Source organism: Triturus cristatus, chromosome 9 (genome assembly GCF_964204655.1).
Source record: "Triturus cristatus chromosome 9, aTriCri1.1, whole genome shotgun sequence".
Taxonomy (NCBI): Eukaryota; Metazoa; Chordata; class Amphibia; order Caudata; family Salamandridae; genus Triturus; species Triturus cristatus.
In genome coordinates this window covers 700994762-701012562 of record NC_140592.1, presented here as the reverse complement: position 1 = coordinate 701012562, position 17801 = coordinate 700994762, and the positions used below count along the sequence as shown (strand labels likewise).

Genomic DNA, 17801 nt, shown 5'->3' with positions numbered 1-17801 from the left:
GTTTTTTTCTTCCTCTGCTTCTGCGGCTGGACGTTGGTCTAGATCTTCTCCAAAGATGTCCGGTATGGAGCCTCTGACACATTGCATCTTATGGCGTCAAGCCTGACAATCACAAATGGTCTGCTTCGATCGGAATGATCAACACTCTTCACAGTCCTTGTTATGTTCCAGAGAGAAGGAAAGGTTGCAAACCTTGTGCAAGTCTGTACGTGGAAACTTAGCATGACACCCGGGACATGGCTTGAATGGAGTCCGTTCCATCGACTGCTGGCATAGTCGGCACGGGTAGGCCCAACGACCCGCCTCGAAGTTCCCGATCGAAGGTTTTCATAATTTACGCGAAGCGCGTCGAATGGGAGACCCCGATCGAAAGACAATACCGTAGAGGGTAGAGGATTGCGCATAGAAGGGGTTCGAAAACGATACCGAACCAGAGCGCAGCAAGACACATCTGAACCCGTGGGCGGAAAAAAAAACATTCTAGGGATGGAGTCGATGCCCATGCACACTATCACCGAAAGGAGGAGTCACCTACCTTGTGACTACAAAGACTATGCTATAGCATATGATCTACAGCTCATTTGCCTCGAACATACATTTTTAAAACAACGCCAGTCTTCCCGTCAGAGTGGGGGTCAGAACTGGTGGGAGCCAGTTGCTGAGTACAGCAAGTGGCCTGGAGAAGCTCACAAAGGCGGCATGCCTTTGAAGCTTCCACTCCCTAATCCTGGGGGAGGAGACATAGCACCTCGCCCAGGATGTGCATTGTTGCAGGCCCAGGAGAGCGGATGGCTCTCTACCCAGGGGTCCAGCAACATGTATGCTGGGTGGCAGCCTAGGCAGGCTCTCAGACAGGACGTGGATAGTGGATAAGGTACAGGGGGCAACTCTAAGTTGCCCTCTGTCGAGCATGTTACATTAAATCCCACACTGGCATCTGTGCGGATTTAATGTGCCGAGAAGTTTGATACCAAACTTCTCAGTCTTCAGTGTAGCCATCATGGTGCTGTGGCGTTCGTGATGACGACCTCCCAGCACCATATACTCTTAATGGCAGCACTGCACTTAGTGCCCAGGAATGGACCTGGGTACTGTAGGGGTACAGGGCTCGTGCACCTGTACCCACACCACTGGCATAGGGCACCCAGCTAGAGGGGTGGCTGAGGTATGCCAGGGCAGTGTGGTTGTGGGCATGGCACACAGGGATGTGTGCCATGTCAACTGTTTTGTTCTGTACCAAGACACTCAGCCTGCAAGGGCAGTGTGTGTGTGTGTCAGGGTACAGGGCCTCCAAGGGTGGCACAATACGTGCTGCAGCCCTTCGGGCCTTCTCTGGTCACAGTGCCCTGGGTACCTAGGGTACCATTTACCAGGGGTTGACATGTGGCCAGAGTAATTGGGTTTAAGCTTCAATGCAGTTTTAGGGAAGGAACATAGGCCCTGGGCACCTGATTGGCAGGAGCCCAGGGCACACTCAGTCAAAGTACATCAGCAAATAAGCAAAAAGTGGGGGCATACCATGCAAGAAAGATGGCACTTTCTCACAGCTCCCATGTGTGATAAAGAAGAAAATGGCATCTCAGTGAATTAAAACACTTGCCCAGGATCACATAATTTGAAACCAGTTTATGGGCCAAGAGCATTATGATTAGGTTGAGTAGATGTAAGTCACTAGACCTGCAGGTCTAGTAACAGTTTTAGGATTTTGAGAGGCCTGTAGTTCTACCCCTGTGACAACTACAATTAATGACAGGAACCCAACCACAATGTCGGATTTGCCTGTTATAAGCAAGGTGCGCCTCATGGACCTGCTGACTAAGGTGAAATCGGGCTCTGCTAATGATACCTGTCCTTCAAAGGCTCTAAAAGAGGTCTTCCCTATCTTTCCTGACCCAGCCCTATTCCTCCTCAACAAGCATCTGAGCCAAGGCATGATCCCCAGCTACTTTAGGGCGGCAATAAGGGTTTTGTTACTAAAGAAAACTGGTGGCAACCCACACATTTTGAAAAAACTATTGCCCGATATCTTTGCTACCTTATTTAGAAAAGGTTTTAGAGGCACACGTTGTCAAAGCTCTTTTTTAGAGGAAACTCATTTCCTTGACTCACACCAAGCAGGTTTTTGACCAGCTAATTCTACTGAAGCGGTTATCCTATCAGTCGTGGATGACATGCAGGAAGAAGCTGATCAGAGCAAAACTCAGGCATTGGTACTTCTCCACCTCTCTGCAGCTTTTGAAGCAGTCGACCATGAACTCCTGATCGACAGTGTCAGAGATGCAGCCCTACAGGGATTTGCACTGGATTGGTTAGTCTCCTTCCTGTTGGTCCACCTCTCTCCCTTCAGCTCTTCCAAGGTCCAACTTACCTGTGGGGTACCCCAGGGTCTTCTTTGCCCCCCCACCTTTTCAATCTGCACATTGCCCCCTTATACATTTTTTTTAAAAGATGAAGGTTAAAAACCACAATTATGCAGACAATATGTAATTGCTCTTTACAATTGACAACTCGCCTGAATCCAAAGTTGCCTTCCAAAATACGAAGCTATTCATCAGAGACTGCATGACTAGTAATCACCTCAAACTAAAGTCTGACTAGAAGGATATGGTCATACCCAGAAGTAACCACGACTTGTGGAATCCCACATTCTGGCCAGCAGCAATGCCCCCCCCCCCACCATATAAGAGCTAAGTGAAGAGCCTCAGAGATTTTATTGACAAAGATTTGTCCATGAAATCCCAATTGGGGGCACGGATATCGTCTCCTTTTTTGCAACTGTGCAAACTCAGAAAGATAGGTACATTTCTTAACTTTGAAGCTCTCATCTAGGTCATTATCACATTAGTCGTCTCGGGGATAGACTATGCAAACTGTCTTTAACTGGGTCTTCCCGAGGGGCTCAACCAAAGGTTACAACTGGCACAAAATCAGGCTGATCTATCAAAAACCTAGAAAATGCCACATCACCCCCCTGATGAGGAAACTACACGGGCTGCTGGCAAAAAAAGTGCACTGTATTCAAGACTGGCTGCATCTAGATTTGTCAATGGATAACTTAGTTTAAAAATGCATTAAAAAAAATAAAAACTAGGGTAAACAGAGATAAAATATGGTCTAATTTCTTTTCCATTCAAAATCATTTGTCTGCAGATCTAACCGGTGCTATATTCGGCTCATTCAGACTCCCTCAGTAATTTTCAAACTAGCAGCTAAGATGCAAATTGGTCAGCTTTTCCATTATTATTAATCAGCAGTATTTCACAAATACTATAGAAAAAGGTATTTGCTTGTAACTGCTTTGCATTTCTTTTCTACACATTGTGGAATTAAAGTTAATCATCCAGATTTGGAATGTGAAAATCTTTGGAGGAATAAAAGTCATTTTCTTTTAAAGAGGAGAGTATTTTGTATAACAAAATATAATCTTCAAATCATCACTGTAAAGACAGAAAACATATGTGAATGTACATACAGCAGCTCAAGGATTCGGATAATTGTCTGGTGTTTAAAATCAAGAAATTAGGGAGCATACATTGGTAGTTCATTCTCTATTTAGGCAAAGTGACTACTCCATACTTTTCCTCCTAATGAAGAGTCTATTTTGTTTACCTTGCTGAATACTATGGACATGATGAAGTAGTCTAGCAGGAATCCCTCAGAGTATTTCTGGTAGTCGAAATGGAAGAAGAGAACCGTGAAGCTGAGGGTCACATATTGCTGAGGTGGGCAGCAGAAGGAGGAACGCAAGAGCTTCAGACCTGCCACGGTGATGAGAAAGGCCCGACAACTGGAAAGGGAAGAAGCATATAGTGGACTTGTTAAGACAGGACCACAGAAAAAATCTACATAAGCAGGACAAAGTTAACTTTTTTATGGTCATACCACTCAGGCTTTTGACTCCTTCACACCAGTATGAACTCTGTTCAACAAGGTGCAAACACAGCTTGGCAATGAGTACTACAAGTTTCACTCAAACAAGGTCAGCTAGTATTTCCAGCGTCCAACAGATCCACTCGACTCAATAGTATAGCACTATTTAAACCAACCAGAATACCATAACTCACTGTTGCCAATTTCAAAATAACACAAAACAAAACTGTTTCAAACTGTATATTACAACTACCTGTTGATGATTGAGACCACATATGCTCAGACGATTCAGGTTGAGCCAGCACCTTTCATGCACCTACCTAGTGCCTCCAAGCGCTTACAGTGTAATGCTTCACTCGTGGAGCCGATGCACAAGAAAACAGACTGAATGCTTGACATCTATTTTGGTGAATGGATTTTTATTTTCTTACACAGATTATCTGAAGATTAATTAAATCTTTTGTACTGTTCTGCTACTTCAAAGAACAGGCAGTTTCTTTCCTCTGAAAAAGGAGCTTTCCATTCATGGATAGAAAAATTGAGTAAAACAACAATTGTACCTACATTTCCAAAATGAAGACAAAAGAAAAATCACATTTATTTGGCAAAGCCTGGACACTGGCCTTGCTGCTGCTTAACACTAAACATTTCAGTCTAAATGCAGTTCTACTGTAATCAGAATTACAGGCCTAATTTATTTTTAACAATGAATCAGAATGGAACATGGGCCGGATTTCTAAAAGCAGACGGTGGAGGATGATTCTTGTCCTTTGTTGCAACTAGGCTCTCCTTTTGCAGTGAGAGAGAAGCTCAAATCCCTCATACCATGAAGGGACAACTCACAAACAACTTGCTTATTAATAAAGTGGAAATGGGCTTGTAACTCACTGTGACCTCTTGCTTATGCCATGACGGGGGTCTATATGGGATAGCACACCTCCATTCCAGCACTCAAAAAAGCAAGATGCCAGCACTGCGATCTCTGTCCCTTAAAGGGAAATGGGCCCCAATGCCACAAGTAGAATAGTGTTTCTGAAAGAGGGGAGTGTAGGCAGTGGTCCATGAGTCCACTGTCAGCATCTCCTAATGTCTGCAACCTGCACAAGCAGAATGTAAACTTGCAAATTTGGACAGAACATTATCGGAGTGTCAACAAGACTTGCAAAGAGCAGAAACTTACTAGATACAGAGCTTATCTTGTTGTGTACTGACTGTGGCTGCATCCACTGTTATAGCGTTTAGGACCACTGCTGGGTAGACAAAGTACTTCTCCACACACTGTAGCCAAACGTACAGCTTCTCAAACCACATCAGCTGGGCTGCATCTAAAAGCATGAATAAAAACACAAAATTATCAGAGGCAAGAAGACAAATTATCTTTAGCAGTGGTTCTTGAGCACAATCAAACTCTATTAAATCGCTTGTGTAAAAAATAGCTAGGGGAAGAATCTCAAAACAGTTCTTGCTTCAGATCAGAAGAACCCTCATGTCGAAGGAATAACTCTATAGGATATGTGAAGCTTTTTTTTTTTTTTTTTTTTTAAGTTCGCACCTTAGCTAGATAACTATGCAAACCTATAGAGGACAAATCACTGGAGCACTACAGAAGTAGGACACAACATTTAACCTAAGCATTAGATCACCTATAGTCTCACAGGCTTAGAATAGAGTCAAGTTGCAAACAACCTGTTAAATGTGAGGAGAGGAACAAACTCTTGTTCAAAGAGGTGTTTGAGCCTAGATTGTCCCGCTTGACATGTGCTCTGCAATTTAAAGTTAAACAGAATTGTCACATACAGTTTTAACTATACTTGTGGCAGCTTTGCCCATGTGAGAAAATTTTACACAGAGTTACTATGCGGCTACTTTACTCTAGCTGGATGAGCACGGAGACCATCTGGAAGAAGTGCACAGAAGGAATTAATACACAAGTTATTTGCCTCAAAACACTATATAAAAAAATCTTCCGGCATGAAATGAGGGCAACGTCTATTCTTCGGAACGATTAGTAAAGAAAGTTCAAACCACATTGAAATGCACATAAGAATCAATTTAGGGCAGCTATACAGGACGAATGTTCTTTTATTTATTTTATTTTGGGCAATTCCATGGCACACATGTTACAAAAAACTCTAGGAGCCTGAGAATGACTGGAGAGGAGTAAGGAACTGGGAGAAAAAGGGGAGCGGAAGATAATTAAACAATCAATATTGATTTAATAACAATTTCTCAAACCTCAGTGAATGGAGCATACATTTTCACAGCTCCTCTTCAGAGGTGAATATCAACAGTAAAAGATATTTTGCAGAATACAGGGAGTCCTCGTGAAATAAATAAAAGACCATCCCCCTATGTTGGGAACCTCTTGGGTGAGATAGTTCAAATTTCAAAGGAATTATGGTGAAAAGGTCGTATTAGGTTTGTGTGGGTAAACGTAATTGCTAAAAGGTGCAAATGCAAAAATTGTCTTCCAGACCAGTAATAACCCAATGCATGCAGAAGATGATGATGATGATTCATGGCTCCAGTAATCATAATATTTATGGCCAACTGAGTGTGGATTGACTCCAGCAGCAACCCTTTTTTCTCTTTACACCTTAAAATGTCCATGTTTAGAGTCTATAGTTGAGATAATTGCATCCTTGCACAGCAAGTTATACTCGTATAAGTAATCGACTTCAATTTCAGATGAGGAGCGCAAGATTGATTGTCTTTACCAGTATCCCTGCAAAACCTTAACAAGGATTTGCAAAGCCAATAGGTCTCGCCTTTTGGACCTATCAGCTTTGCCAATGCTGTTTGCGACTGGTATGCAGCATCAGCAAAATAAATGCGAGATGATGTGGCCACTGGTGGCCATGTAATCTCATTTTTTTCCTTTATTTACAGGTTCAAGGTGGTTTGGCAAAAAATATATATATATATATATGGCAAGTGCAAAGGTTCTTTTTTGGATCATCCCAGCAGGGCACTCAAAAATAACCTCAAAGAATGCAGCATCGAGGCACATGAGAGAGGCCCAAAAATAAGAACAAAAATAGCCAAAGACTGCTAAGGAAAGCAACAGATTAGCTTGGGGGGGGGGAGGGATAAGGGAGCAACACAAAGCATGCAGGGCAAAGTGTTTGGGGGACAGGAAGCACCACCCTAGGGCAGGAGGTAGAAAACACATTCATTATTGTGGAGTACTGAGAGAAAAAGAAAAAATAGGTCCTAAACTGCGAACAGTAAAGAATGCAAGTCGTCCATCAAAAGGATGTTGAAGAGGGTATGATTCACGGAAGGAACAAACAGAACGGTACTGACAAACAGAAGATGAACCAGGAAAGCCACAGAATAAGATACAATCTTGTGACAACAAAGGTAACCAATGGTTAGCAATGGATTCAGACAAAACTCACTTTGTTTTTGGTACAGTCTGGAATAGACTTTCACCTACCAGACAGCTAAAAGTTCTGTGGTAGGCGAGACCTAAAATAGGAACTCAGTAAGTTGCTTTTGCTCCAGTGTCATCATTACTGGAATAGAAAATCAACTCTACTCTGTAACTAACCAACATTCAAGGAAATGTACTAAAGATCTGAAAAAAGATAACAGGTCTGAAAGAATCGATCCGATTCTGGAATAAATTCCCCCTCTCAATCGGTAGAGTGGCCATGGCAAGGATGGTGACGCTGCCCAGCTGTTTATATACAGCGCAGAACTCTTTCTGCTGTATCCCAAAGTCCACATTCGAAACCTTCAATAGCCTTCTACTTTCTTTGGTATGGGCTGGGGGACGCAGCAGAGAAACTTCTGATCCTCAAGCTGGACGCGGACCAGGGGACTGGGGCTCCTGGACTTTAGAATTTACTATCTTGCAGGATTGCTGCAATATGCGGCACAATGGTGAATGGAGGACCGCACTGTCAAAAAATAATTACTGGGGGACTGAAGCAGTGAGATGTGATTGCCTAAATTACTTATGATGGGATTACAGATTCCCAGGGACTGCCCACTCATAATACAGCAGGTGGCAGAGACGTGGGAACAGGCAGTCACACTGGTTCTTCGCAGGGCCCCTTACACTAATGCACTCTCGCTTCAGTGGATACAGGGTTTTCGCAGAATCCACACATTCATGGATATCACAAAATGGCATGAAGGGAGATGTACGAAGGCAGGAGATCTGTACCTAAAAGGGACCTTCTTAAAGTTCAACGAGCCGAAGGAATGGTTTCATGTGCCGGACAGTCACAAGATATGGATGTTGTTCTCGGAGGAGCCAAGAAAGTCCCACACCCTGGCACTGTTGCTCGACCCGGGGTCCACCAGAGGGCTCATATAACGCATAGAAAAAGCTATGAAACAAGACAGTGTGGTTGACCTATCCCACATAAGAGACAGCTGGGACTCAGATTTAACCTCCCCACTCAGAGGGGGAATGGGTGAAAGCATTGGAACAAGTGCACAAGGTGGCTAGTAATGCTAGGTTCAAACTCACGCAATTTCACTACTTACACCGCACATACCAGAATTCAGAGGATGGTCCGCTTCGCTCCAGGACACTCCTCAGTTTGCCCAAGATGCGGTACTGCTCCTGCCACATTTCTGCATATGACATGGGGCTGTGTGCGGCTACAAACATACGGGCAACAAGTGATCTAGACGCTCCGTACTGTAACAGCAGTGCAAATAAATGCCGACATCAAACAGTGCATACTAAGGGTCTTCCCGATACCCAAAAAGGGCACCCACGTGTCACAAGTTCTCGCCGTTAGGTCTAGTTCTGGCCAAATGCCGCATTGCAATACATTGGTGGTCACACCATCCCACCCCCCAACCTGGACAGATGGAAGGCTGACGTGCTAGAGTGGGGTGTGGCAGAGGAGTGCCGCTTAAAGTCAGTGCCAATGGACGACAACGCTGAGGAAGATCTAGAAGAGTGGGGGCACATGCTGGAGGTATTGAAAACAGCGACAAGTCAGACAAAAAGGGAGGCTGCCCCAACCCGGCCACAGAGCAGTACCTCATCTACACCCGACCCGGAGATGGGTGAGGGACCTCATACTTGAGAGTAAAGATGACCCTAAATAGGGGAACACAGGTGGGTGACAACACAACTACCCAACGACAACTAACATTTTAGGCCACACTCCAGAGGCTCTATTTATCCCACCCATGAGTAGGTTCCGCCGCCAACCGCAGCCAAGGTTATCTATTTTTCGGTTCTTATCGTATTTTTATATTTTGCTACATTTCATCACTTCACACAATGACAAATACTGTTGCCTGAAATGATCCGTCCCGAAATCAGGGTGGGGTTTTTGTATACTGCAAACTGGTCACAATGTGCCCAAAGATGGACTTGCAGGGCGAAATGTTGGGACATATACAGGGATTGCCCAGATATAACCGGTTTGCAATGACTTATCTAAGATATGACATATCTTGCAAAAGTAACCTGTAAATGATGAATGCGTAATTTGATATCTGTGCACAATGAATAAAGACAAGTTTAAAAAAAAAGAAAAGATTTGCACAAAGAACAAGACACCAGGCTCTATCCGGAAACTCAAAAAGTTGACCTGCTGCACACTAATTGGTGGCCCCATGCAGGACAGCTCAGACTTAATTCCACTCCAGAAGAGACAGAGCACCATATAAGCACCACCACTGCGCACCAATGTCAGGTTCTTTCAGAAGCTTGTCTGCATCTTTAGACGCATCACCCTTTGACGGATAGGAAGGACCAGTGTGCAGATTCCTAAATTGGGACCTTTTTAACAATTCAACAGAACGGGGAGGTGGGAGGGCAGTGAGGAATGTGCAGTTAAATAGAGTATCCACCAGAAAAAGCATGACCAAGGGGAACTAACATTCTTCTGATTGATACTTATAACCGCAGACGGCTCACCTAGTGAATAGACATCAAAGCAGTACCTCCAAAGGTAGTGGGTCTGTGGAATGCCTCAGATCAAAACATTCTGCAAGACCAAGGGCATAATGCCAATCCTAATGGATCTGACTGCCAAGGCAATAGTGCTACGTGAACATGTGCACCGATGCCCATGTAGCATGCTGACGGATATCCAGGACAGGCAATCTGCATGCCAACGGAGTGGTAGCAGCAGCATTAGCTCTGGTGCAATGAGCTCTCAGACCTTCTGAAGGCTGCTTCTTAGCCAATGCGTAGCAGATCTTGATGCAGCAGACTATCCCTTGTGAGATGGTCTGCTTCTGCACCACCTTACCTCCACCCCTCGACCTCATATTCGTCCACCTGGTGGGTTTGGATGCGATAGATGGATGTAAAAGCGTAAGGCTCTTTTGGAGTCCAATTGATGGAGCCTCTTCTCATCTTTTGTTGGGCAAATTAAGGTGTACACTGCACAGAAGATCCTTCTGAAGCAGTAGCTTGATCAAAGGACTGATGCTCATGCCCAGGTTCTGGGCCCCACACTTTCCTGGTCCTATCTGGAGCCACTAGGGTGACTTTGGCACAGTTGTTCCTGATCTTCTTCTGAACTTGGAATACAAGAGACTGAGGTAGAAAGACATACAGGACTCCCATGCGGCACTCTTGCCGGAATGCATCTTCTACAGAGAGCTTTCTTGGGAACTCCAGCATGAAATCATTTTAACATGGAGCGTTCTCAACGGTTGTCAAATAAATCCAGTCAAGTGTCTCCCCACTGTCAGAAGATGCCTTGCGCCACCTCAGGGGGCCACCAGCATTCGTGATCGACCAGGCACCGCCAGCTGAGCTCATCTGCCCAGTTGATCGAAGAACGCATCAGGTAGTTTATGATCAGGGAGATGCCATGACGCTCCAGCTCACTCCAGAGTTGTAGCGGCTCTTGGCAAAGGACCCTACTCTGCTCTGCTTGTTGCAGCACCACATGGAGGCAATGTTGTGAGTGAGACTATGCACCAGCCTCCCCTTGATGGAGGACTGTAAGGCCTTAAACACCAGGTATATGTCCAACAACTCTGCCAGATTGATAGAACACCAGGTTTCCATACAATAACAAAGACTTTGATCTCCACCTCTCCAACCCAGCAGTGAGGCATCCGTCACCATCATCAGCTCTGAGTGGGGAAGGATCATGCACCCACCACTGCAGCTCTTGAAGTGTTCTCCAAAACCTGGATGACATCTGAAGATTTCCTTAGTGCTGGGACCACTGAGACTTCAGATTCCACTGCAGATCTCGCATTTGAGATTTGGCAAAGTGGTTAGGCAGGATGCATGAGGCCAACAGGCCAAGAAGTCTCAGAATTGCTCACTCAGAGATCCAAGACCGAGGATAAAAAATTGTTCTCATAACAAAAATGCTGTGGGGTAGCTGCACCAGAGTAAAGACCCTGATCTGCACAGTGTCCAAGGCAGACCTTCTAAAAGGAAGTCTTTACAAAGAAGTGAGGTGCGACTTTGGATCGCTGATAAAGTACCCCAACAATGTCAGGATAGGAGGTTCGCCCTGGTTTGTTGGTGGTCTACGACTGACTGCCAAGCCCACCTTCAACAGCAATTCCTTAAGGTAGGGAGAAAACTGGTATTCCCCATCCTTTGAAGATGTGAGACAACCACCGCCATCTCTTTCATAAGCAACCAAGAGGCACAGGTAAGGTTGAAAGAGGGCATGGCAAACTAAAAATGCTCCTGGTCGACTTGAACTGCAGTTGTCTGTGGGACTGCAGGACGGGCACATGAAAGTAGGTATCCTACAGGTCCAAGGCTAACATCTAGTAGCTCGCATCCCTGGTAGACAGAACCTGGGCAGATGTGAGCTATTTGAATTGGCCTTTCCTCAGCAAGGCATTCAGAAGGCAAACATCTAGTATAGAACGAAGGACTATTTAAAAGTCTAGTAGAGCCTTTCCAATGGTCCATTTGGACAGTAAAGTTCACACCTCTTGAAATAAGATCAGATCAATATGTACTCCCCTGAAAGCCGCTCTGTTGTAGGCGGAAGCTGCAAATGATCAGAAAGGAACAGAAGGGTATAGTGCCGTTGAATGATCTGGAGGACCCATATGTCGGATTGTCACCCTTAGAGAAAATATTTGATCCTGCCTCCCACAGGGTGGTCATGCGTTGCTAAGGGCAAACTAAAGGCTCTTTCCCTAAAAACAAAATTGAGTTTAAAAATCAGCCTTTTTGACAAAAAAGGGGGGTGGATTAATCTAAAGGCATATCCATTAAGGATACTTGCACACCACCAGAAAGCCTGTGAATTGCATCCACGCATGGGGACGGAGCAGCGCACTAGTGTCAACCGCCCACCCACGCATTCATTAGTATGCATGCCTGAATCGCATATTTGGCTACATGATGGCCACCCTGAGCAAAGTAGGCCCTAATCTCCTCAGGAACAGCCGGCAAGATCTTGCTTCCCATGTCTAAGAGGTCATGCACATAACACCTAATAGACAGCAGAGACCAACTTTAGCTTGAGGCTGGTCGAAGAGAACATTAGTATCCCGAACACTGCAATCTTTTTAGACTCCCTGTCTGCACAGGTTATGAGGAATGCATTAGGATTCACTTTGCTGGTGAAAGCCTGGACCAGCAAGCTCTCAGAAGCAGGGTGCAGTGTAAGAAATTTTGAGGACGTCTGGGCATCTGCCTGCTTACCCTTAAATACGAGCAAGGTTGTTTCCTATGATTGTTTGAAATCAATAAACAGATTTAAACCATAAATACGAGCAAGGATTAAGACCACATAGCCATAAGGGTATCAGTTAGGCAGTGCTCAATCTGAGCTGGTGGTTGCAGATGGGGGTCTCCGGCACTCATTTTTGGGTACTGGAACTTCTTTTTCATCACCAGATTTTGAATGAAAGCAAGAGAGAAAAACAAAATAGAGAAGGACAAGGAAGATAAAGAAATCATGCTGACAAAGGGAGAAAGAACGAATGAAAAAGGTTATGCAAGACTAAGGGGAGGGAGTTTAAGGTAGAAAATGATAGAGGGATGAGGTGAAATAGACAATATCCATCCTTGGTATTCAGCAAAACTGACATTCGGAACTCAGCTTCCGAACAAAGCTGAGCCCTTGCACCTAATGTTATTCAAATAAAGCACTGCAGTTGAGGCGTCATAAAATAGAGGGAAGGGCTTAGATGAGGCTGCCCCAGGGTGCAAAACCTCAGAAAGGACATTTGTCTTGACTTCAACACAAGGCAGTTGTAGGTCCAGAACCTCAGCTTCTAATCCAATTAGAACAGCAAATGAAGCACTTGATTCACGGGGCGAAATCAAGCTCGTCTCATGGTAAGTATCAAGCCCACTGACATTCTGTAAGTCAATTTATTAACTATCATCATAACGTAGGAGCAAATTATCCCCATCATCACCATTGTTATCGCCAGTTGGTGGCAAACTCCGGACAGAATCTCAACCAAAAGATGAAGGAGCCTCTGAGGATTGCTCAGCTATAGCAGGAGTGTATTACTGAGCCAGATTGAATGGGCACTGGGTGCGCTGGAGAGGAGCCTGAAAGAACTTGGTCAAGTTCGAGTCAGATGCAGGTCAGACAGACATCGGGGTCGGAACTGGATACCAATCCACCATAGGCATCCAAGCCAGAATAGAAGTCAGAATAGAAGTCACATCAGATTCGGTGTGGAACCAGAAGCAGTTTCTGGGGGCTCAGACAGTGCCCAGGACAAATCTGCAAGAATTAGGCAGCATGGCCTCCTTAAAGGCTTCAACCTTCTGTGTTGTCACAGATGGCTTGTGAAATTTGCGGTGCATCTAGATCAGTTGCAAGATCAACTCCCAATTGGGAATCACAAGATCCATTGCCACTTTTGACACCCCTGCAACTTTTCTTTTGACAGAGTGGCAGGATGGTGTACAATCTGTTTCCACCTGGACCTCAACTTAGCGTACCACTTTCACTGCAAAGAAGACCTTTAGCAGGAGCTGGTCCGTGCCCACAACTTGGGAGTGTAACTTACATGAGGTCTGTTACTTCTTTCGATATTCAGCAACTTACAGCTTCACGGTCCCGGATCTCCTCTGGGTGCATGACAGCACATTCTTAACATGACTTTGAGCAGTGCCCTGAGCCCAAATATCAAAGGCAACCTCAAGCGGGTACCATTACCAACATCGGTTTCCGAACTCATGGCATGGTTTCAACCCTGCAGCCTCCGTTTGTTCCTGGAGAAAATTGCCAACCAATGAAAAAGGCGGTGGATGTCTGGATCTGTGTACGTAAGCACAGGAAGAAAAACAGGCTTCACTGCCCATTTTTATGCATCCCATCACTTCCGGGGCAGAACGATGTCAAAACCGAGATATACAGTACCAGCTTACGATATACGGAGCACTAATGTGAAAACGCCTCACTCCATTCTAGCGCCTAGGGAATATTCTGAAGGTGAGGAATAGATTCGCAGTTAGATGTAACCATCAGAAGCATGAGGAACTGAAGCCAGAAGGCCAGGTATATAAAAGCAAACGCAAATGCAGAGTATCTGTTGTAGGCACCACCGATACACTGAATGAGACATTGTTCACAACCATCAGAGAAATCTAGATGAGTCACAAATGTAGCTGAGAGCTCATAAATACCACTCCCTAAACATAACAATGTGATAATATGGTTCAATGCTATTTGAAAACTTAGTGCCTTGTGAAAAACGATATAACTAATATTTGTGGTTCCATCTACCGCCAGAAAGAGTTCGTACATTCTGATTTTCTTCCTGTATAAGAATTTTAACTGCCCTTTTTACCAACTCTGAACAGTGAATTAAAGAATTGGTAGTGCTGTGTGGACTTGGTTTATTGTTTTCTTTTTTGTGCCACACTGTACTCTATTTCTAACTCCTTCCACTTACCGCTTAAGTAAGTCTTGACTGCTCAATTTTCCTAACCTGGGAGAAACCAAGTATCCTGTCGTAAACACTCAGTTTTCACTCTGAGGACCTTTTATTTTGATAATATATGCATGTTAGCTAAATAATCAAGAAAGTTACAACTATGTATTCATTGAATGCATATTCTCTAACATGTTGCATAGTCCTTCAACCGTTACATGCAAATATGATAATCACGCTTATGCAAATACACTCATGGTATTTAAACATTTCTGCTGAAGCATATCATTGTTACCCATTATAAACAAAGCCTCTAGAAGATTAGGGATTTAATGCTATGTTTTATTTCCCTTAAAGAACATTGTTTAATAATTTGAAATATCTAAAAGGACATTACGCTACTGTTTATTGATTATGTAATCTAAGATCAATCAGCAGGCATCTGCTAAAGTATTCTAAAAGTCAGTGTAAAGGGTTAGACGTTAAAGAGGAGATCTTTGCTTTGCACTAGATCTATGAAGACAGGACGGACAAAACTTCTGCACCCTCTTTAATGGAAGGTTGCTTTGCAGCGACAAGTGATCTTCATTGGCTGCGAGTGATGGGGTTTGTTCTTTGATACACATTACCGCATTAACAGAAGTAGCAGGGCTGCTATTCAGAGAGAACAATAAGCCTTGTTGTTCGGAATCAGGTATTTAATGAGCATTACCTCTGAAACTCAAGGTAGGCTAGTTATTTTCGAATCTGCTTGAGCTAGCATACTGCCCAGGAGTAGCAAACAAGAGTGTGTTTTTTTTTTAATAATTCTTTTTATTAAACAATTTCGACATAAATCACATCAATCAATTACGAGCGAGCAACTTCACCATCTCATATTACCATCAATAACATTACAATACAGGTCACATTTATCATATTGGCTAAATCAAGGGGCGTCGAGAGTTTCAACATTGGTCCGTAGGGAAGGCGGAGCACAAATGTCTCCTCTGTATTGGTTCCAAGCTCCCCATACCTTGGCCCACTTCCCTGGGCACCCTCTGGCCACATAGACAGACTTTTCCCTAAACATGCACCAGTCTAGGTCTTCTTCCCACCTTCTTAGTTGGGGCGGTTGACTTCCTCCCCACTGCTGTGCTATGTTTCTTTTCGCTACCATGTAAGCTAGGGTTGTCCATTGTGTAGTGTACATGTTGAGGTCTGTAGGCTCCCAAACATTTAATAAGCACCTTCGAGCCTCGGGAAGTATATTTACACTTAGGACTTCCCGCAGTGTGCGGTGAATGCCTTGCCAGTTTCACTGTATGTGTGGGCAGTTCCATAAAATGTGGATGAAAGTCCCTATGTCTCCACACCCTCTTCTACACTCTCCGCTTTACCCATCCATACCAAACAAGGACCTGTGATGTAGATCTTGTGCAATATTTTGAGCTGTACCAGCCTCAGCCTAGCTTGGACGGCTACCTCTCGCGGGGATGAAACCGCCTCTTGCCAGTCCTCGTCATCGAGCTCCAAGCCATCGCTGACCCATTTCACCTTTAGAGCTTGTAGCAGGTCTGCCATCTTATTGATCAATTTTCTATAAACAAGAGAAATGGTCTTTTCCGGTAGATGTCAGTCTAGCAATCTATCCTCCAGAGGGGAGGCTTCCAGAAGTGCTGTGTTACCGGGCACCTGGGCGAGTAACGCGTGCCGCACTTGGAGATAACGAAAGTGCTTGGTGTCTGCCAAGCTGTATTGCTGTTTGAGAGAACTGAAGGGAAGGACCATCCCCTCACCCCAAACATCTTTAATCTGTGAGATTCCGATGAGGTCCCATTTGGCAAAGCCCTTGGACTTCCAAAGGCTCCCCAGCATCTTGGAATTCCATAATGGAGTAGCCAGAGTGAGCTTGTCGTTCCATTTCAGGTGTTTATTGGCCGCATGCCATACATTAATTGAGTGAGCCGTGGGTCCGGTGAGAGGAAATCTACGGGGTTTGGCGTACAACGCTCTGTTGTAGTCTCCCCCTGGGAGCAACCACCTATCCATGGCGTACCCAGGATCATCCGGGCGGCCGTAAATCCCATGGTTAATGGCCGTGAGATGGGATGCCCAATAGTATTTCTGTATATCGGGAAGACTGATGCCCCCATCATACCAGCCGAGAGTTAACTTGGATAACACAATTCGGGGCCTACTGTCCCAGAGGAGCTCACTATGGAGATTTTCGATTTCTTAAAAATAAGACGCAGGGACTGGGTCCATTGTTTTCTGGAGAGCATACAAAAAAAGAGGCAGGGCCATCATTTTAAAAAGGACTGCTCTGCCTAGCAAGGAGAGGGGGAGGGATTTCCAGTGCTTTACATCGCTTTTCAGTCTCCGTATGGGAGGTTCTAAGTCACGGGCAAAAGGGAGCTTCGAACTCAGCATCACGAAGATGCTGAGATATTGAAAGCAGTTGTTCGCTATCTGAACCGGGCAGTTCCGTGGTATGATGGGCAGATCTCCTTGGAGAACGTAGACTACCGACTTGGACCAGTTTATAGTGAATCAAGAATATCTCCCGAATATTGCGAGAATGTCGAGGAGACCAATAAGTGAGGCTCTTGGAGAGGTCATATAAAGGAGAATATCATCAGCATACAATGATATCTTGTCCTCCCAAACCAAGGTCCACCACATTCCATGGATCACTCGATCTTGCCTGATCCAGGCCGCCAGGGGCTCCAATACCAACGCAAAGAGAAGCGGAGACAAGGGGCAGCCCTGGCGTGTGCCCCAGCTCAGCTGGAAATCTGGGGACTTATGGTTATTCACCACAACTCGGGCCATTGGGCCGGAATATAAAAGACGGATCCAGCTTGTGAATTCAGGGCCAAACCCTAGTTTGTTCAACACCGCGAACAGGTAAGGCCACTCGACCATGTCAAATGCCATGGTGGCATCGAGTGATACCAAGATAGCAGGTTCCAGTATGGTTGATGCTCTACCGAGCACCCCATGCAGACGGCGCAGATTGAGGGCAGTGTTACGATGAGGCATAAAGCCCGACTGGTCAGGGTGAACCAGGGTGTTGATAACTTTAATCAGACGCGTTGCAAGTAGCTTAGCGAGGACTTTAGGCTCCGCGTTTA

The 17801-nt window shown here is 44.9% G+C and overlaps 1 protein-coding gene across 2 annotated transcripts in view; it reads right to left on the bottom strand.

Moving 5' to 3' along the window:
• Positions 1 to 17801, bottom strand: part of PCNX3 (pecanex 3) — a 682255-nt gene that overhangs the window by 313348 nt on the left and 351106 nt on the right. For both annotated transcript variants that reach the window (XM_085625837.1, XM_085625836.1), the window contains exons 21-22: positions 5051 to 5195; positions 3610 to 3787 (exon numbers count right to left, since the gene is read on the bottom strand). In XM_085625837.1, the coding sequence (XP_085481963.1) occupies positions 3610 to 3787; positions 5051 to 5195 (323 nt within the window). The remainder of the gene's footprint in view (positions 1 to 3609; positions 3788 to 5050; positions 5196 to 17801) is intronic.